General features: G+C 57.5%; 1 protein-coding gene across 1 annotated transcript; it reads left to right on the top strand.

Moving 5' to 3' along the window:
* Positions 1–5,914: 5,914 nt before the first annotated feature.
* GMEB2 (glucocorticoid modulatory element binding protein 2) lies at positions 5,915–15,820 on the top strand. The gene is made up of 9 exons (XM_054391948.1): positions 5,915–6,051; positions 7,973–8,070; positions 9,002–9,129; positions 9,847–9,950; positions 11,035–11,192; positions 12,356–12,427; positions 13,016–13,153; positions 14,379–14,501; positions 15,165–15,820. The coding sequence occupies exons 1-9, from the start codon at positions 5,921–5,923 to the stop codon at positions 15,818–15,820; spliced, it is 1,608 nt and encodes a 535-aa protein (XP_054247923.1). The 5' UTR covers positions 5,915–5,920.
* Positions 15,821–16,594: the final 774 nt, after the last annotated feature.

Below are 16,594 nucleotides of genomic sequence, written 5' to 3'. Positions count from 1 at the left end.
CCTGGTCATGGATACAGCATGCAACCCCTCCCCCCCAGGATTCCCAAGGCCACCTTCCTTCTGGTAGGGCTTGAGGTTCTTCATTGATTCCCATAGATGCTCATGGATCAAGCTTTGGAAGGACAGTGACCAGCCCCTGTTTTGCAGCAGCTGGTGGCCACAAGGCTTTGCACCTGGCAGGGAAGAGCATCCTTGGCATGGCCAGCAGCATCCCTGCCTGCACCATGACTGTTTGCAGATGTGTAAGGGAGGAGAGGTGAGATGGTGACTTCTAGGTGCTTGCAAACACCTTTCCAAGAGCTGTGCTGGAGAAGGGCCTCTGCTCTGAGCAGGACAGAGAAGCTGGAGCTAAGTAAGATCCCAGCTGGCACTGATCTCACTGGGTGAGGGCTGGGACACCTGGCCTCATATCCCAGACTAAAGCTCTGCACTGATCTTGTCCCTCAGCATCACAGAATGGTACGGGTTGAGAAGAACCTCTGGAGAGCATCGAGTCCAAGCCCCTGCCAGAGCAGCATCACCTAGGGCAGGTGACCCCTCACAGCCAAGAGCTTGGCTCTGTCAATCAGTAGCCACACTGCAGGGTGCTGGCTCCTCAGACTGCTTCTGGACCAAGCCTATTCCTTGCCTTACTGGTTTTGCCTCATTCAAAAACGTTCACTCCTCCCCCAGCCCTTTAAGTTGACCTTCTAGGGATGGTGGCAGTTCACAATTGCATGCATCCTGCCTTGGGGGGTAGGTCTGCATGGCTGCTCCCTTCAAAATGTAACCTTCAGCTTGCTTGCTTCGGCTCAGCCCTGGCTCAGCAAAGCCAGGCTCATGGGGTTGGGTTCATTCCCTTCCTGCTGCTTCCCTTCCCTCCTTCCTTCCCTCTTCCCTTCCCTCCCTGGCAGTGGCTGTGCCCTTGGCTGTGCACCTGGGAACTACTGATGCACATCCACTCTCCAACCACTTGAAATGAGTCAGGGAATGGCTGTTTATGGTGCTAGAGATTTCTTCCCCTCCATGCTAGGGAGGAGGTGACTTAGCAAGATCAATCAACTCCTCCTTTGTAGTCAACTCCCCTTAAAACAGAAGAGGGGCACTGCCCAACACCTATGCTTGGGTGCTCTGTGGTCTCCAAGGTGCAGGGAGGCAGCTGCCCCCAACCTGCTGCTGGGATGGTGGGAGCTGAGGGGGGGGGCAATAAGGCATCTCAACCCTGGCATCCCCCATCCCTCAGTTCCCCCCCATCCCATGCCAAGGGGACACCAACACTCCCTGCCCCAGGGGGACCAGGGCATCCACCCTCTCTGAAGTGCTCTGAAGATGGAAAGTACTCAGCTACCCACCCCAGGGGGAATAAACTGGCCCTAGGGCTACAGGCAGAGGTTTGGAAGGTGACTGCATGGCTGAGCTGTAACCCCCCAGGGCTCAGCACCCTGGGCAGGATTCACTCCTCTAGCCCCAGCCCAGGCTGGATGGGAGCTGGCACAGTTTCATGGCAGGGCTTTCCATCACTACTAGAGCCTTGATGGGGTTCCCTTTTGGTCTGCAGCGTACATTTCCTTGTCAACTTGAGGTTGTTGTTGTGCAAAAAAAAAAAAAAAACAAACCCCCCCCCAAAAAAAGGAAAAAACAAACCACAATTAAAAAAGAAGTGAGAATGATTTAAAAAAGGTAAAAAAAAAAGAGGAAAAAAAAAAAAGAAGAAATAAAGTTGGTATGAAAACACGTGTCAGTCCCTCTCCAGAAATGGATTGTTTTAGTTCTGAGGCTTCTCTTTGTATTGTGAGACTACTAATAAAAATGCATTAAATACTAATGAAATGCATTAAGTACTAACAAAAAGCATTAAATTGACCTTAAAGATTTAACAAAAGAGACCTGGAGCATCTGTCTGCTAACGAAGTACTTTACAGCCAGCTGGAAAACACAAGAAACCTGCAGCTTATCACCATTCCCAGTGGGAACACCACCCCAAACCCCAGTGAGATGCTGGAATGAGGGTACAGTGCCATGCCCTGTGCATGGCCCTTTCCAGCACAGGGCATGGCACTGTACCCTCAAGGAAGGCCAAAACAAAATCATCAGAAAATGTCCACCACAATAAATCCAGTCATGGAAAACACCTCAGCTGCTTTTTTTAAGAGCAATCTAAGGTTTGCTCAAGGAGCTTTGTTTCCCTGCCCACCCCAGGCTGGGCATGGTGCTAGGGAGGAGTAGGGTTATGGTCCCCCAGGAGAAAGGGATCTGGGAGATGTTGCATGGTCAGAGCCCCCACACCACACCCCTGGGGCCAGACACACAAAAACAGCCCCCAAAAATCTGCACTTTATTGGAACAGGTTGCCCAGGGGATGTGGTGGAGTCCCCATCCCTGGAGGTGTCGAGCAAATGTGTGGCCATGGCACTTGGGTTCATGGTTTAGTGGCTCAGGTTGATGGCTGGGCTCAATGACCTCAGAGGCCTTTTCCAAGCCACACAATCCTAGGATTCTTTGAGTTCAAACCAGGGAGGTTTGTAACTCATGGGGACAGCCAAGGGGAAGATGCTCAGCTGTTTCCTGGCTGCTGTGGAGGGGGGACCTCGAGTGAGAGAAGCTGAACCAGGGGAGGGCAGGAGGTGGAAGGTTTCCATTCCATGGGGAGGGCAGTGCTGGGGGCCTCACTAGTGCTGACAAAAGCTTGTAGGAATATGGGAGGGAAAGGATTGAAGCTGGAAGAGGAGAGCTTTAGTCTGGAGATGAGGAAGAAATTCTTTCCAGTGTGGGTAGTGAGACACTGGCACAGGTTGCCCAGGGAGGCTGTGGCCTGCCTGGAGGTTCAAGGCCAGGCTGGATGAGGCCTTGAGCAACCTGGGCTGGTGGGAGGTGTCCTTGCCCATGGCAGGGGGTTTGAACAGGATGATCTTCAAGGTCTCTTCCAAGCCAACCCACCCTGTGAATCTCTGAATCACTGCTGGGGTCATCACCATAGCAGTGGCTGAGCAGCTGCCCAGAGAGGTTGTGGAGTCTCCTTCTCTGGAGAGCTTCCAACCCCCCCCAGCTACTGTGCTCCTGGGCAAGCTGCTGTGGGAGCCCTGCTGGAGCAGGGGGTTGGACTGGATGAGCTCCACAGGTCCCTTCCAATCCCACCATGCTGGGATGCTCTTCCCCGGTGTGCTCAGGGCGCTGCTGCCCTCACAAACAGAACTCTCAAGCATCACCTTCCTGGTTGTAGAGACAGCTAACAGCAAGTGCTGCATCCCTCACTCTCCCACTACAGACCTTCAAGCCTGGCCTTAAACACTGGATGTAATAAAGCAACCTCTGCATTTGTCCTAGGAAGACAGGCACAGAGCCTCTGTGTCACAGAATTCAGGGTAGGAGAGACCAAACGTGGTTCACGGATTCATAGAATGGGTTGGGTTGAAAGGGACCAAAGCTCATCCAGTCCCAACGCCCTGCCCTGGGCAGGGACACCTCCCACCAGCCCAGGCTGCTCAAGGCCTCATCCAGCCTGGCCCTGAACACCTCCGGGGAGGGGGCAGCCACAGCCTCCCCGGGCAGCCTGTGCCAGTGTCCCACCACCCGCACTGGCAAGACGCAGACGCAGGGTCCACTCAGGGCCCTGGGGGGAGGGGGTGTGCGCACAGCAGTCCCGGGGGCGGCGCGCAGCAGACCGTGGGGCAGGCAGAGCCCCGCCAAAGCCAAGCAAGCCCCAGCGGCTCGTGCTCGCCCCCTCCCCAGCAGCAGCAGCCCCCGGGCGCGCTCCCCTCGCCCCGCCGCTCCCCGCGCATGCGCGCCGCGCGCTCCCGGTCCCTATTTCCCGGGCAGTTGGGGCCGCGCCGGCCCCGCCAAATAAGTCCCGGGAGCCGCTGCCGGGGCCCTGCTGCGCCTGCGCGGGGGGCGCCCGCTTCTTCCCCCGGCTCCCCCTTTCCGCACACCCCTCACCCTGCCTCCTTCCCTTCCCTCCCCGCACCCACCGCAGCCCTTCTCCGCCAGCCGAGCCCGGCGCCGGGGCAGCGGGAGCCCGGGCTGAGGTAAGTGGCGGGGCCCCGCCGCGGGGCCTCCTTCCCCGCTCCCTCCCCTCCCTCCGTACGCGCCGTCCGGCCGCCGGGTCCCTGCGGAGCGTCAGGACGTTACGGCAGCGGCAGGAGACGGCGGCAGCGCCCGGCCGTCCCCCCCCCTTCCCTTCCTCCTCCTCCTCCTCCTCCCCCCTCCCGCCTTCCCTCCCTCCCGCGCACCCGCCGCCGCCAGCGGGAGCGCGCCCACGCGTGCCCCCCTTTTCCCTTTCTCTCCCTCCCCCATTCCGCGTTCCCACCGGCGGGAGCGCGCACGGTGTGTGCTGGGGCTGGGGGGTACCCCGGGCCTGCCTGCGTGGGGCCGTGCGGAGATGTAGGCAGCTACCACCAAACCCCCCCGGCATGAGGAGGCGCCCCCCGTGGGACTCCCTCCCACTGCACCCCCCCGTGGGTCTCCCCCCTCCCAGCATGAGCAGAACCCCCCCGCGATCCCCTCTTCCCCTCAGCTCCCCGTGCGACCAGCCGACCCCCCCAGCATGAGGAATCATCCCCGTGTGACCCTCGATCCTCCCTTGTGACACCCCCACCACCGCCTGCAACCTCCCCTGTAACCCACCCCCCCAGCATGAGGAGAGACCCCCTGTGACCCACCCCCCCAGCATGTGGAGAGACCCCCTGTAACCCACCCCCCCAGCATGAGGAGAGACCCCCTGTAACCCACTCCCCCTGTGACCCCCTCCTCAGCTCACTGTGTAACCCACCCCCACTCCCCCAGCATGAGGAGTCACCCCAGTGTGACCTATCCCTTCTCAACCCCCCAGTGTGATCTCCCCCTTGGCTTCCATGTAAAGCCCCATCCCCCTTCCATGCACCCCACTCCCATGTACCCCCCCCGTACAACTTCCCCCCATTTGTGCGGTCAGAGACACCCCCCCCATGTGTCCCCTTTCATGCACCCCTGTGCTGGGATCTATTTGTCCCCCCCTTCCCTCCCCATTCAGTCCCCTCATCTGTGTACCCCTGTTGCTTGCTGCACCCAGTGCCCACCCCCCATTCCCCCCTGTCCCCAGCAGTGTCTCCCTCACCCCCTTGCTGTCAGTATCACCCCCAAAACCCCTCCCCAGTGAAGCACTATTTAGTGCTTATGTTTTTTTATCCTATCTCACCCCAAATCTGCCCTGGTGCTCGCTCAGTGACATCTGAGGTGACCTGAGGGGACCTTTCTAGGATACACTAAGACTTGGTAGGACTTGGGGGGCTCCCCACCAGCTCTTGGCCTGCTCCAGCCACCCACAGTTGGTGATGGCTCATGTGAGCCATCTTGGATCATCCATGGTGGGAGCAGCAGGAGCAGGGCAGGGATAGTGTGAGGCACCTGGTGAGGCCCCAAATCCTGGGGTCAGTTGTGGGCTCCTTGCTCCAAGAAGGACACTGAGGTACTGGAGCAGGTCCAGAGAAGGACAGGGAAGCTGGGGAAGGGTCTGCAGAACAGAGCTGGGGAGCTGGGGGTGTTCAGCCTGGAGAAGAGGAGGCTGAGGGGAGACCTTCTGGCTCTCTACAGCTCCCTGAAAGGAGGCTGGAGCTGGGTGGGGGTTGGTCTCTTCTCCCAAGGAACAGGACAAGAGGAAATGGCCTCAAGCTGCCCCAGGGGAGGTTAAGGTTAGACATGAACAATTTCTTCTCCTTGAGGGTTGTCAAGCCCCAAGCAGGCTGCAGTGGTGCTGCAGACACTCCAGGAGATGTTTTGTGGTCACCTGGTTCTCAGTACAGTGTCCTGGGTTGATCCCCAGCAGTGTGGGCAGCAGGGGCAGGGAGGGAATTCTGCCCCTCTGCTCCACTCTGCTGAGACCTCCCTGCAGTGCTCCCAGTTTCAGAGGTCTTCTCCTGGTGTCTCCACAGGCAGCTGGTGACCAAGGGCCCTGCTGCCCATCGCTGCCATGGCGACTCCGGACGTCAGCGTTCACATGGAGGAGGTGGTGGTGGTGACCACACCTGATGGAGCAGTGGATGGAGGTGGTGTGGAGGAGGTGAAGACAGTGCTGGTCACTACCAACCTGTCCCAGCATGGGTAAGAGCTGGGGCTGCTGTACACCAAGGCAGCATGCTGGACAGCCTCCCACCCCTGGTTGTAGGCAGCTGGTCTTGGGTGTGTTTAATCCTCTGCATCACTTCTCATGGTGGGCACCTCAGTGGTGCCTGGGCAGTCTCTGGTTCCTCATCAGGTCCTCAGTGACAGCCCTGGACCTTCACAGCAGGACCAGGGGAGTTGTTGTGGTTAGCTCTGGTGAGGCCACACCTCAAATGCTGGGTTCAGTTTTGGGGTCCTCACTGTGGCTGCTGGAATCTTCACCTGCCTGCAGATGTTAGCTGTGGGTTGACCTTTAGGAGTCCTTTTTTGTCCCCTCCACCTTCCTGTGCCTGACACTGGGGTGGTTGGTGTCTGGGAGCTGCAGAGGCAGCGTGACATCCCCTGGTGTCTTCTTTCCACAGCTGGAGCTGCCTTAGCTCTGCTCCTCTGGTTACTCACCCAGGGAGGCTGAGCAGCCACCCACGCAGGTTCCTGATCTCAGGGCTGCTCCACACCAGGTTCCTGCCCTGCAGCTGACGAAGGGAGGGATGCTTTGAGGCTGCAGTTCCACCCTTGGAGCTCCAGGGTTAGGAGGCCTGGAGTTACAAACCAGTTACTCCTGAATTTGTCTGTCCCAGTGGCACCATGGGTAGGACATGTGGTTGCCAGTGAGTCACTAGGACCTTTGTCATAGAATTCTTTGGGTTGGAAGAGACCTTGAAGATCATCAGGTCCAACCTTCAAGCTTAACACTAGCATGGCTACCAGACCATGGCCCCATGTGTCACCACCTCCCTGGACAGCCTGTTCCAATCCCTGACCGCTCTTGCAGGACAGAAATTGTTCCTCATGTCCAACCTAACCCTCTCCTGGTGCAACTTGAGGCCACTTCCTCTTGCTCAGATCTTTTAAGCCACTCAGACTAGGCTGAGTCTCAGCTTTGTTGTCTCCTTGGATCCTTCCTTAGAAAGTTTGTCTGCTGCTGTGGGTCAGAAGTTGTTTTCCCTGCCCCTCCAGGACAAGCTTGCTGTGATACTTGGGCACCTTCAACAGCAAAGCAAAACATTCCTTACAATCCATGAGGAATTAGAGCTGTGATGCACAGGTTGGATCCATAAGGAGGCTTCCTCCTCGTGCAGGACCCTCCCAGCTGAGGTGGTGAGGAGCATGTCCCTGGTCACAGCCCTAGACACCTTTCCCATCTCCCAGGGAGAGCTGGAGTGAGCAAACAGCAAGGCTGCAGGTGCTGGGCAGGACCAGCTCTGCCTCCAGCAGTACAGCACCAAGGGAAGCTGGAGCTCTTGGGGGTGGGGAGGGTGAAAGCAGTTGAGCAGCCAACTGTGAGTTAATATCTTGGGTGTGATGAGTTGTGTGGGGTTCAGGTTGGATCATGAGGGGCTGTAGCTCATGTTGGGTTACCTCTGCTCATGGACCTGCTCTTGGGCTTTGCCAGACTCCTTTATGGTGTGTTTGAAGCTCCTGGAGGTCCTGCTCCTGGGAGCTTTGTATGTACTAGAGGATTTCACCAGCCCACCAGCCTCAGCATGTTTCCCAGATGTTTTTCCTGGAGGAATCTTCTCAGGCCAAGCTGCCAGAGGCTGGCAGTGACTTCTGAGTGAGGAGCCATGCTGACAGCACCCCCCCATGCCAGCTCCCCAGCCTGGCTCATGCTGGAGGCAGCTCCATGGGGCTGGGGTTGAAAGGGGGCGAGGCAGAGCTGCTGGCAGTGGTGGTCCTGCTGCTGTGGGGTCTGCATCTCCCTGCAGGAAAAGGGAGCTGAGGCTCCCAAAGCAGAGCTGGCTTCTGGCTCTGGTGGGAAAATGTGGCCTGAGTGACTTTGAAGCAACATCTCCATGGGGTGTTGGGGGTGGGGCTGGCTCTTCCACATGGCTTAACTCTGCCTCTCCCATGCTCTTCCCAGTGGTGACATAAATGAAGACACTCTGGAGACAGAAAATGCAGCTGCTGCAGCTGCTGCTGCCTTTACAGCCTCTACCCATCTGAAGGAAGCAGTCCTAGGTAGGTTCAGCCCATGCTGGAGCCCCTTGCTTGAGCTCTGCCAGCTCCACCACCCCAGTGTGGCACAAGCCTGGGCTGGTGCTGGCCGAGAGGGTCTGGCCCCTGCTGTGCAGAGCTGGTGGCTGGCCCAGGATGATTCTCTCCTGGGGGCACCTGAGATGCTGTCCTTGGGGAGGTTCTTCTGGAGGCCCGGGGATAATCTCCTAGGGGTATCAGGGATGTTCTCCTGGGGCTGACTTCCTGGTAGTACTCGGGATGTTCTCCTGGGGGTGATCTCTTTAGGATGATCTCTTGAGGGTATCAAGGTTGCTCTCCTGGAGTTGCTCTCCTGGGGGGTTGCCAGGGATGCTCTCCCCAGCACCCAGGACCCTGCAGTGAGCTGCAGGGGGTGGGTGACTGGCAGGAAGCTGGCAGCTGCTGCCTGGGTTGCTGCTGCCCTCTCCTGGTGCAAGGGTGAGGCCCTGTGTGTGGCCACCAGCAGCTCCTGCCCTTCCAGCTCCTGTTGAGGATGTCAGCTTGGCAGCAAACTCTGCTGGCTTGGGTTGCAAATGACTGCATTGAGCCAAAACTCTGACCAGCTGGGCTGGAGCTGACTTCAGGATGGTTTTACTCCCAAGCCAGAGGTGGCCTTCAGGTCCTGAAGAACTTTCTTCTCATTGTTATTAAGAGTTGGATTATTTTCAACCCTGGCCACTGATTTCAGGATAAAGCTCCTTGTTCAAACTGTTCTGCCTGAGAAATTTGGGGAGGTGGGTTGGAGGCTTTAGGAGCAAAGTGGTGTCCCCAAACCCCATCCCAGCTCCATTACATATCCTCTGCATTGGATGTTTTTAAGGCTGACCTTCAGAAGTGCTTCAGCTGTGTGTGTGGACCTGGGGCTGTGACTCATGTTTCTGTTTGATCTGTCCCTTCTTCTGTTCCCTGTGAGAAGTGAAGATGGCTGAAGATGAGGACAGTTTGGAGGCAGAGATTGTCTACCCCATCACCTGTGGGGACAGCAAAGCCAACCTCATCTGGAGAAAGTTTGTGTGCCCTGGGATCAATGTCAAGTGTGTGCAGGTGAGAAGGAAGGGCATCAGTGCTGGGCTTGTGCCCTTCCATGCCTCTGTTGAAGGCTTGCCTGGCTCCTTCTGGTTTGGGTGAGCTTTGCTAAGCTGCTTCCACAACCTGGTGGGAGAGGAACAGCTCTCCACCTAGGACCACTCAGCTTGGCTGAGAAGTCCAACACCAGGTGTACCTCAGCCAAGCTGAGTGGTCCTGGGTGGAGAGCTGTTGCCTCAGTTTAACTCCAGTATTGGAGAGCTTGAGACATTAGAGTCCTTCCAGGCTCTGTGCCCAGTTTGAAAGCTGACAGTTTGTGGAAGTTCATGGGTGGGGAACCTACTGAAGAGCTTCTGCCATATCCTGGCTTCCTCATGGTTACTGTTTCAGGAGCACACTCTGAGTGCTGCTCTCAGAAGCCATCTCTGGTGTCTGTGCAGGGCCTCAGCCTGCTGAGGGGATTTGAGGTGTGGCAGGGTTTCAAAGCTGTGTAGATGTGGTGCTGAGGGTGTGGTGGTGCCCTGGCAGTGCTGGGTTAAGGGTTGGCCTTGATGATGCCCTTGAAGGTCTCTCCCAGCCCACCCCATGCTGTGACGCTGGCAGCCATCTCTTGACGGTGGCATTCCAGCAGCACCTTGAGGCTGCACTCCACTGCCAGCCCCGGCTCTGCTGCTTGAATCACAACCACAGGGACCTGTGGCTCGTCCTGTTGATGTTGCCCTTTGCCTCCTGCAGTTTGATGACCACCTCATCAGCCCCAAGGAGTTTGTCCACTTGGCAGGGAAGTCAACCCTGAAGGACTGGAAGCGAGCGATCCGGATGAACGGCATCATGCTGCGGTGAGCCCCTCTGCCTGGCAGCAGCACTGCTCCTCTCTGGGGGCAGTGCAGGGCTGGGACAGAGCCTTCAGTATGGTCACCTCACTGCTGAGAGAGTAGGTCCACCAGGTTTGAGTAATACCCTGGATGGGGTCTGTCCAGTGGCAAGAGACACTGGCACAGGCTGCCCAGGGTGGCTGTGGCTGCCCCCTCCCTGGAGGTGTTCCAGGCCAGGCTGGATGAGGCCCTGAGCAACCTGGGCTGGTGGGAGGTGTCCCTGCCCATGGCAGGGGCTTGGAACTAGATGACCTTTAAGGTCCCCTCCAGCCCAACCCATTCTATGTGACGCCTTCCTGGTGTGTTTGGGACCTGAGCCAGCTGCCACAAGGCCACTGGCAGCTCTGATGGCCACTGGTGGTCAGGCCTTGCTGTCTCCAGATTCTCAGCTCCTTGGCAGTCAGTCTGGTGGACATCCCCCACCACTCCCACTGCAGCAGCTCTGCTTTGCAGCCCTTTTTTCCTTCGTGCCATGGATTTATTTAAAGCTGCTTTCTCTTCTCTAGTCTTAACCACAGTAATTTAATTCTTCTCTGGTCTTCCTGAACCACCAGCCTGAGCCTGTGATTTAATTAAAGCCTCTCTCTGCCTGTAGGCAGGATAAAAAACATCACCTCTTTCCCCAGCAACTGTCAGTGGTTTGTACTCCCCTCACAAGGTGACATCATTCTGCTTCTCCCCTTCTTCCTTCTAAGCAGCTTTGGCTCCAGGTAGAGTTTGCATCACAGGGCTTCTGCTAGGGTGAGGCTTGCAAAGGAGCAAAACCTTCAGGGGGAATGTGTGAAGGCAAGGCCAGCAGCCCACAGGAGCCAAGCTGGGGAAGCTCAGGTGCCTGTGGGCCAGGAGAGTCTGGGGATGCTTTGGAGACAGCTGGGGAGATGCTAATCCAGTGCTGCAACCTCCTTTGTGTAAGCTGAGGGACCTGAGCTGGGTCATCAGCCCCGTTCATGGGGGCCTTGTCTTGGTTCATCAGTAGGGTTACCAGCTCCCTGCTGGGGCTCCCTGCTCACTGACCTGCCTGTCCCTGTGCTTGCTGCCTGCCTTTCAGGAAGATCATGGACTCAGGAGAGCTGGATTTCTACCAGCACACCAAGGTCTGTTCCAACACCTGCAGGAGCACCAAAATCGACCTGACAGGAGCCAGGGTGTCCTTGACCAGTCAGACCTCGACTGAGTACATCCCACTGACTCCTGCTCCCACGGATGGTATGCACAGGCCTTCTTCCTCCTCATACCCTCTGCCAGCCAGCCCTGCCCCTTCCTTCTCCTCATACCCCCAGCCAGTCCCCAAGTGCCATGGCCACACACAGTGCTTGAGCACCTCCAGGGATAGTGACTCCCCCACCTCCCTGGGCAGCCTGTTTGAGCATTTAGAATCATAGAATCAGTCAGGGTTGGAAGGGACCACAAGGATCATCCAGTTCCAACCCCTCACACTAGATCAGGCTGGCCAGAGCCTCACTGCAGAACTTCCTCCTGATGTCCAACCTAAACCTCCCCTGCTCCAGTTTCAGGCCATTGTCCCTGGTCCTATCCCCACAGCCCCTTCTGAACAGTCCCTCCCCAGCCTGCCTGTAGCTTCCCTGCAGGTATTGAAAAGCAGCTCTAAGGCCTCCCTGGAGCCTTCTCTCCTCCAGGCTGAGCACCCCCAGCTCCCTCAGCCTGTCCCCATAGGGGAGGTTCTCCAGCCCTCTGATCATCTTTGTGGCCTCCTCTGGACCCTCTCCATCAGGTCCATGTCCATCTGTGCTGAGGGCTCCAGAGCTGGGCACAGCCCTGCAGGTGAGGTCTCAGCAGAGCAGAGGGTCAGGATCCCCTCCCTCCATCTCTGGCCACTCTGCTTTGGATGCAGCCCAGGCTGCCATTGGCCTTCTGAGCTGCAAGCTCACACTGCTGGCTCCTGTCCAGCTTCTCATCCACCAGCACCCCCAGTCCTTTTCTGCAGGGCTGCTCTCAGCCTCCTCACCCCCCTAGCCTGGATTGCCAGAACCTCAGGCTCTGAATGTGTGACACTTGCCCTGAGCAGAGCTGCTGTGTGTGTGCAGGAGGAGGCAGAGGGAAAGGCTGCTCCTGGCTCTGTTCGTGGGCAAGAGGGCTGCAGAATGAATCCCTGGGGTACTGTGCTCCCATGTGGAACAAACAAGTGCTGCTGGCACAGCATCCACGTGTGGCTGCACCATCTGCTGGGGTAAAATCCTCCTTTTTTTGTTCAGCCCCAGGAGCTGAGCTGAGCTCCAAGCGGTGGTGTGCAGGCGAAAGGAGCAGTCAGAGGAATGCAGCAGGGGACTGCTTCCCTCAGAAAGCAAGCACAGGGGAGAAAAGCAGGATTTGGATTGGGTTTTTCTTCTCTTTTTTGCTATTGGTTGCAGTGAATGGATCCCCAGCCACCATCACCATAGAAACCTGTGAGGATGCCAGCGATTGGAGCACCACCGTTGGAGGTAGGGCTGAGGATCCCACCAGGCTCCTCCAATACAGGGCAGGGGAGGGTGGAGGAGGAGGGAAACAGCAGGGATGAGGAGCCAGGATCTCCACTGGGATTATGCTTTTGGTGCTGTTCTGTCCTGCCTGTGTGTGGTCCAACTGTGGCATCCTCCTGGGATGAAGTTGTTCCTGAGCACTGAGATGCTAAAGATCAGGCCAAGAGCTTGGGGTGGCTCTAGGGGAACACCAGCCTGAAACTCAGAGGGTTTATAAAAGGATTCCTGTTGCTCTGAACTGGGCCTGGCAGCACCCAGGAGATCTGTGCTTCCAAAAGAGTATTGGTCACTTCCCCTCCTAATCTGAATCCTGAAGTGGAGGGGGGAAAAGGCCACTCCTGAACATCATGGCCCTGGCTCTGTGTGACAGGATGGGGAAAGCTTGTCACTCACCCTCCCCTCCTTCAGGTGCATGGCCACCCACTCACCCTGTCCCTGCAGCCCAGCAGGACATCACCCTGGTCAGGGCCAGGAGGGCAGCCCAGAGCAGCTCCCCACTGCCAGCCCCCTCTGAGGACTGAGAGGTTCTCCCTTGCCCTCTCTCTGCAGATGACACCTTTGCTTTCTGGCGAGGCCTGAAGGACATGGGGCTCCTGGAGGAAGTCATCCAGGAGTTCCACCAGGAGCTGCTGGAGACCATGAAAGGCTTGCAGCAGCGAGCACAGGATCCCCCGCTGCAGCTGGGTGGTGAGGAGCCTTACAGCAGCCTGCCAGTACCTGAAGAGGGCTGCAAGGAAGCTGGGGAGGGACTTTTGACAAGGGCTGGGAGTGATGGGATGAGGGGGAAGGGATTGAAGCTGGAAAAGGGGATACTGAGACTGGAAATCATCCTTGGATCCGGTGAGGTCTGAGGGGATCACTCCAGGGCTTTTGTTCTTGGGTGCAGGTGAGTCCAAAAGGGTGACTGGGGGGAAAAGACCCAATCCTGCCATCCCAGAATTTATCTCTTCCTAATATTAGTTTGTGTGCAAGGAGCAGGTGTGGCCTGGAGCCCCACAAAGAAGTAGTACAGGGCTGTTAGAGGGTCGTTGAGGACCATTGCCTTGCCTATTCAGACCTTTGTCACTGCACTAGGTTGGGCACCCTGGGACATCAGAGTCTTTGCCCTGCTTGACAATCCCTTTGGGAAAGAAATTGTTGCTCAAGTCCAACCTAAGCCTCCCCTGGCACCACCTGAGGCCATTTCCTTTTGTTCCTTGGGAGAAGAGCCCAACCCCCACCTGGCTTCAGTCTTCTTTCAGAGAATTGTACCGAGCCAGAAGGTCTCTCCTCAGCCTCCTCCAGGCTGAACATCCCCAGCTCCCTCAGCTGCTCCTCCCCAGCCCTGTTCTCCAGACCCTTCCCAGCTTTGTTGCCCTTCTCTGGACCTGCTCCAGCCCCTCAGTGTCCTCTCAATGCCCAGTACAGGACAATCCCTGCTCTGCTCCTGCTGGTCACACCATTGCTGATCCAAGCCAGGCTGCTGGTGGCTTTCTTGCCCACCTGGGCAGTTATTCATCATAACTCAGTCCCATTTCTGGCTGCTCTCTGTGCAGCTTTTTGACTGTGCTTGGGGACACCTCAGGTGGCTTCAGTTCTCCAGTTCTTGGAGCTTCTTATCTGCTGCCTCTGGGTCTGGCCAGACTTGGGATCAGGAACTGAGGTGGAATTTAGGTCACTGGGATGACAACACAGCAGCAGAGACTGTGCCAGCAGATTTCTTATCAGCCCAGCTAAGCAGGAGAGGGCTCTATATAAACACTGGTGACCTCCTGCACTTTCTCATGACTTCTGCTGTGTCCTCTTCTCCAGCCTCTGGCATTGCCTTGCTGCAGACCTGGGCTGTCTCAGCTGCTGTACAGCTCTTTGCCAAGCATGGACACTGTGTGTAGGGAATTGTCCTCTCCTCAGAGCTCTCTCTCTTGTCTTTAAGATGCTGTTTTACTCAACAACGTAGTCCAGAACTTTGGGATGCTGGATCTGGTCAAGAAGGTCCTGGCCAGCCACAAGTGTCAGATGGATCGCTCCAGGGAGCAGTACACAAGGGATTTGGCAGGTATGGCCCCAGCACTGCTCACCACTGCCGGGGGGGTCATGGAGGCATGGATAGGCTTGGAAAAGCCCTTAAGGTGACCTCCAAAGGTCATCCAGACCAACCTTCCACCCAACACCCCCATGGCCATTAAACTACATCCCAAAGTGCCATGGCCACCTGGGTTTTGGACACCTCCAGGGATGGGGACTCCACCATCTCCCTGGGCAGCCTGTGCCAGTCCCTGAGCACTCTTGCAGCAAAGAAATTTTTCCTAATCACCGACCTGAGCCCTCCCCTGGCACGATTTCAGGGTCTTGCCTTCCGCTGTAAGAAAGGGAGGTTTGTGTTAGAGCTGGTGGATGCTAAACCAGCTGTGGTGGGACTGGGGATTGGACAAGATAACCTTTGCTGGTCCTTTCCAACCCAATGCAATCTGTGGCTCTGTGGTTGCTGCTTCTCCAAGCGTTGCCACCATGCCTGGGAAGCTTGGCTAGGGCCCAGCTGAGCCAAACCTGTTGCCTTGCGATGTGGTTGGGACCCTCCATGCTCAAGCTGAGGCTGGAGAAGGCTGTGTGAGCAAGCTGCTCTAGTGGAGAATGTCCCTGCTGGGTGCAGGGGGTTGGCCTGGAGGCCCTGTGGAGGTCCCTCCCAACCCAGCCCATTCTGTGATTCTCCCCCCTGCAGCCCTGGAGCAGCAGTGCGATGAGCACCGCAAGAGAGCCAAGGAGCTGAAGCACAAATCCCAGCACCTCAACAACGTCCTGATGACCCTCACGCCTGTCACTGTCCCCACGCCTCTGAAACGTCCCAGGCTGACCAGGGCCACCTCTGGACCGGCTGCCATCACCTCCCAAGTCCTGTCCCAGCCAGCCCAGCTGGCGGTGTCCCCCGGCATGCCAGTCTCCCAGCTCACCAACCTCCCTCTTGGCAAAGTGGTCTCTACCCTCCCACCCTCGGTGCTGGGGAAGAGCCCCTCTCAGCCCCCCGCTGCCAGCAGCTCCCCAGCCTCTCCCCTGCTGGGGGGCTACACGGTACTGGCCCCTGCCGGCTCCACCTTCCCTGGGACAGTGGAGATCCATCCGGACGCTTCCAACCTGGCGGTGCTGAGCACAGCCGCGGTACAGGACGGCAGCACGGTGGTGAAGGTGGTGAGCCCCTTCCAGCTGCTGACGCTGCCAGGACTGGGCACCACCATCCAGAACGTGGCACAGGTGGCTCCCTGCGGCAGCACGGTGGTCACCGTCCCCTCCGGCACCCCCGAGGCCGGGCCGGGGGAGGAGCAGAGCGCTGCCGGCGCCCTCCAGGTGGCTGCGGCGGCCGAGGAGGTGGAGCAGAAGTGATGGAGCTGGGGGGGACTTGCCTGGAGGGACGCTGGCCCTGCTGCTCTGGGTGCACCTGCCTCTGCTCCAGCCCTGCTGCAACGAGGGGCGTGGGGGAACGAGGCTCAGAGCTGCTCCTGGTGACCAGGAGGTGCAGGTCAGAGGGGAGGAGGAGGAGGAAAGATGCCTGGAGAGAGGCAAAACTGCTCTGCCCTGTTTGGAGAAGAGAAGAAAACAAACTTAAAAAAAAAAAAGAGCTTATTTTTTTATAAAGCTTTTCTCCCTTGTTCTCTTGGAAGAGTTCTGATCTGGCTTGTTGGCTCTGCCTTGTCTGCCAGCTGAGCAGGGGCACAGGGCAGGGAGAAGGCTGTCAGCAGGCACCAATCCAGCTGTGGAGGAGGGGTCTGGATGAGCTGCTGGAGCTGTGGCTGCTCCCTGTTCCTCAAGGAGAGCCAGGGAGGGAGGAGGATTTCCAGACCTGGTTGTCCATGGGCTGTGTGAGATCATCCAGAGCAGGGGGAAGAGGCCAAGCCCCAAGGAGGTTGGCTTCTGCCTGTGGTGTGCTGGCTTTGGGTGGCAGAAACAAGCAGGAGCTCTTTTGATGGTTGTCAGGGTGGCTTGCCCAGGTCTGCTGGGGGGGGAAGGAGGAGGGCCAGAGAAACCCAGAGGGCCAGGAATTGCTGTTCAAGTTCTGAGGATTTGGGGTCTTTTTCTAGTTTTCTCAAATAACCTCCAACCTCTCCATTCTTTGGGATTGTTTTTTAAGCAAACCCTTTTTAGGCAAAGTTGGTTTTG

The sequence above is a fragment of the Indicator indicator genome, chromosome 24, assembly GCF_027791375.1.
Source record: "Indicator indicator isolate 239-I01 chromosome 24, UM_Iind_1.1, whole genome shotgun sequence".
In the NCBI taxonomy this organism is placed as follows: Eukaryota; Metazoa; Chordata; class Aves; order Piciformes; family Indicatoridae; genus Indicator; species Indicator indicator.
Note: the sequence above shows the minus strand (reverse complement) of the source record. Positions and strands in the feature narration are given on the sequence as shown.

Coding starts and splice junctions, on each gene's coding strand:
- GMEB2 (XM_054391948.1), top strand. CDS start 5,921: ATGGCGACTCCGGACGTCAGCGTTCACATGGAGGAGGTGGTGGTGGTG. Junction 9,130..9,846: donor TCAATGTCAAGTGTGTGCAG/GTGAGAAGGAAG, acceptor TGCCTCCTGCAG/TTTGATGACCACCTCATCAG. Junction 9,951..11,034: donor ATGAACGGCATCATGCTGCG/GTGAGCCCCTCT, acceptor CCTGCCTTTCAG/GAAGATCATGGACTCAGGAG.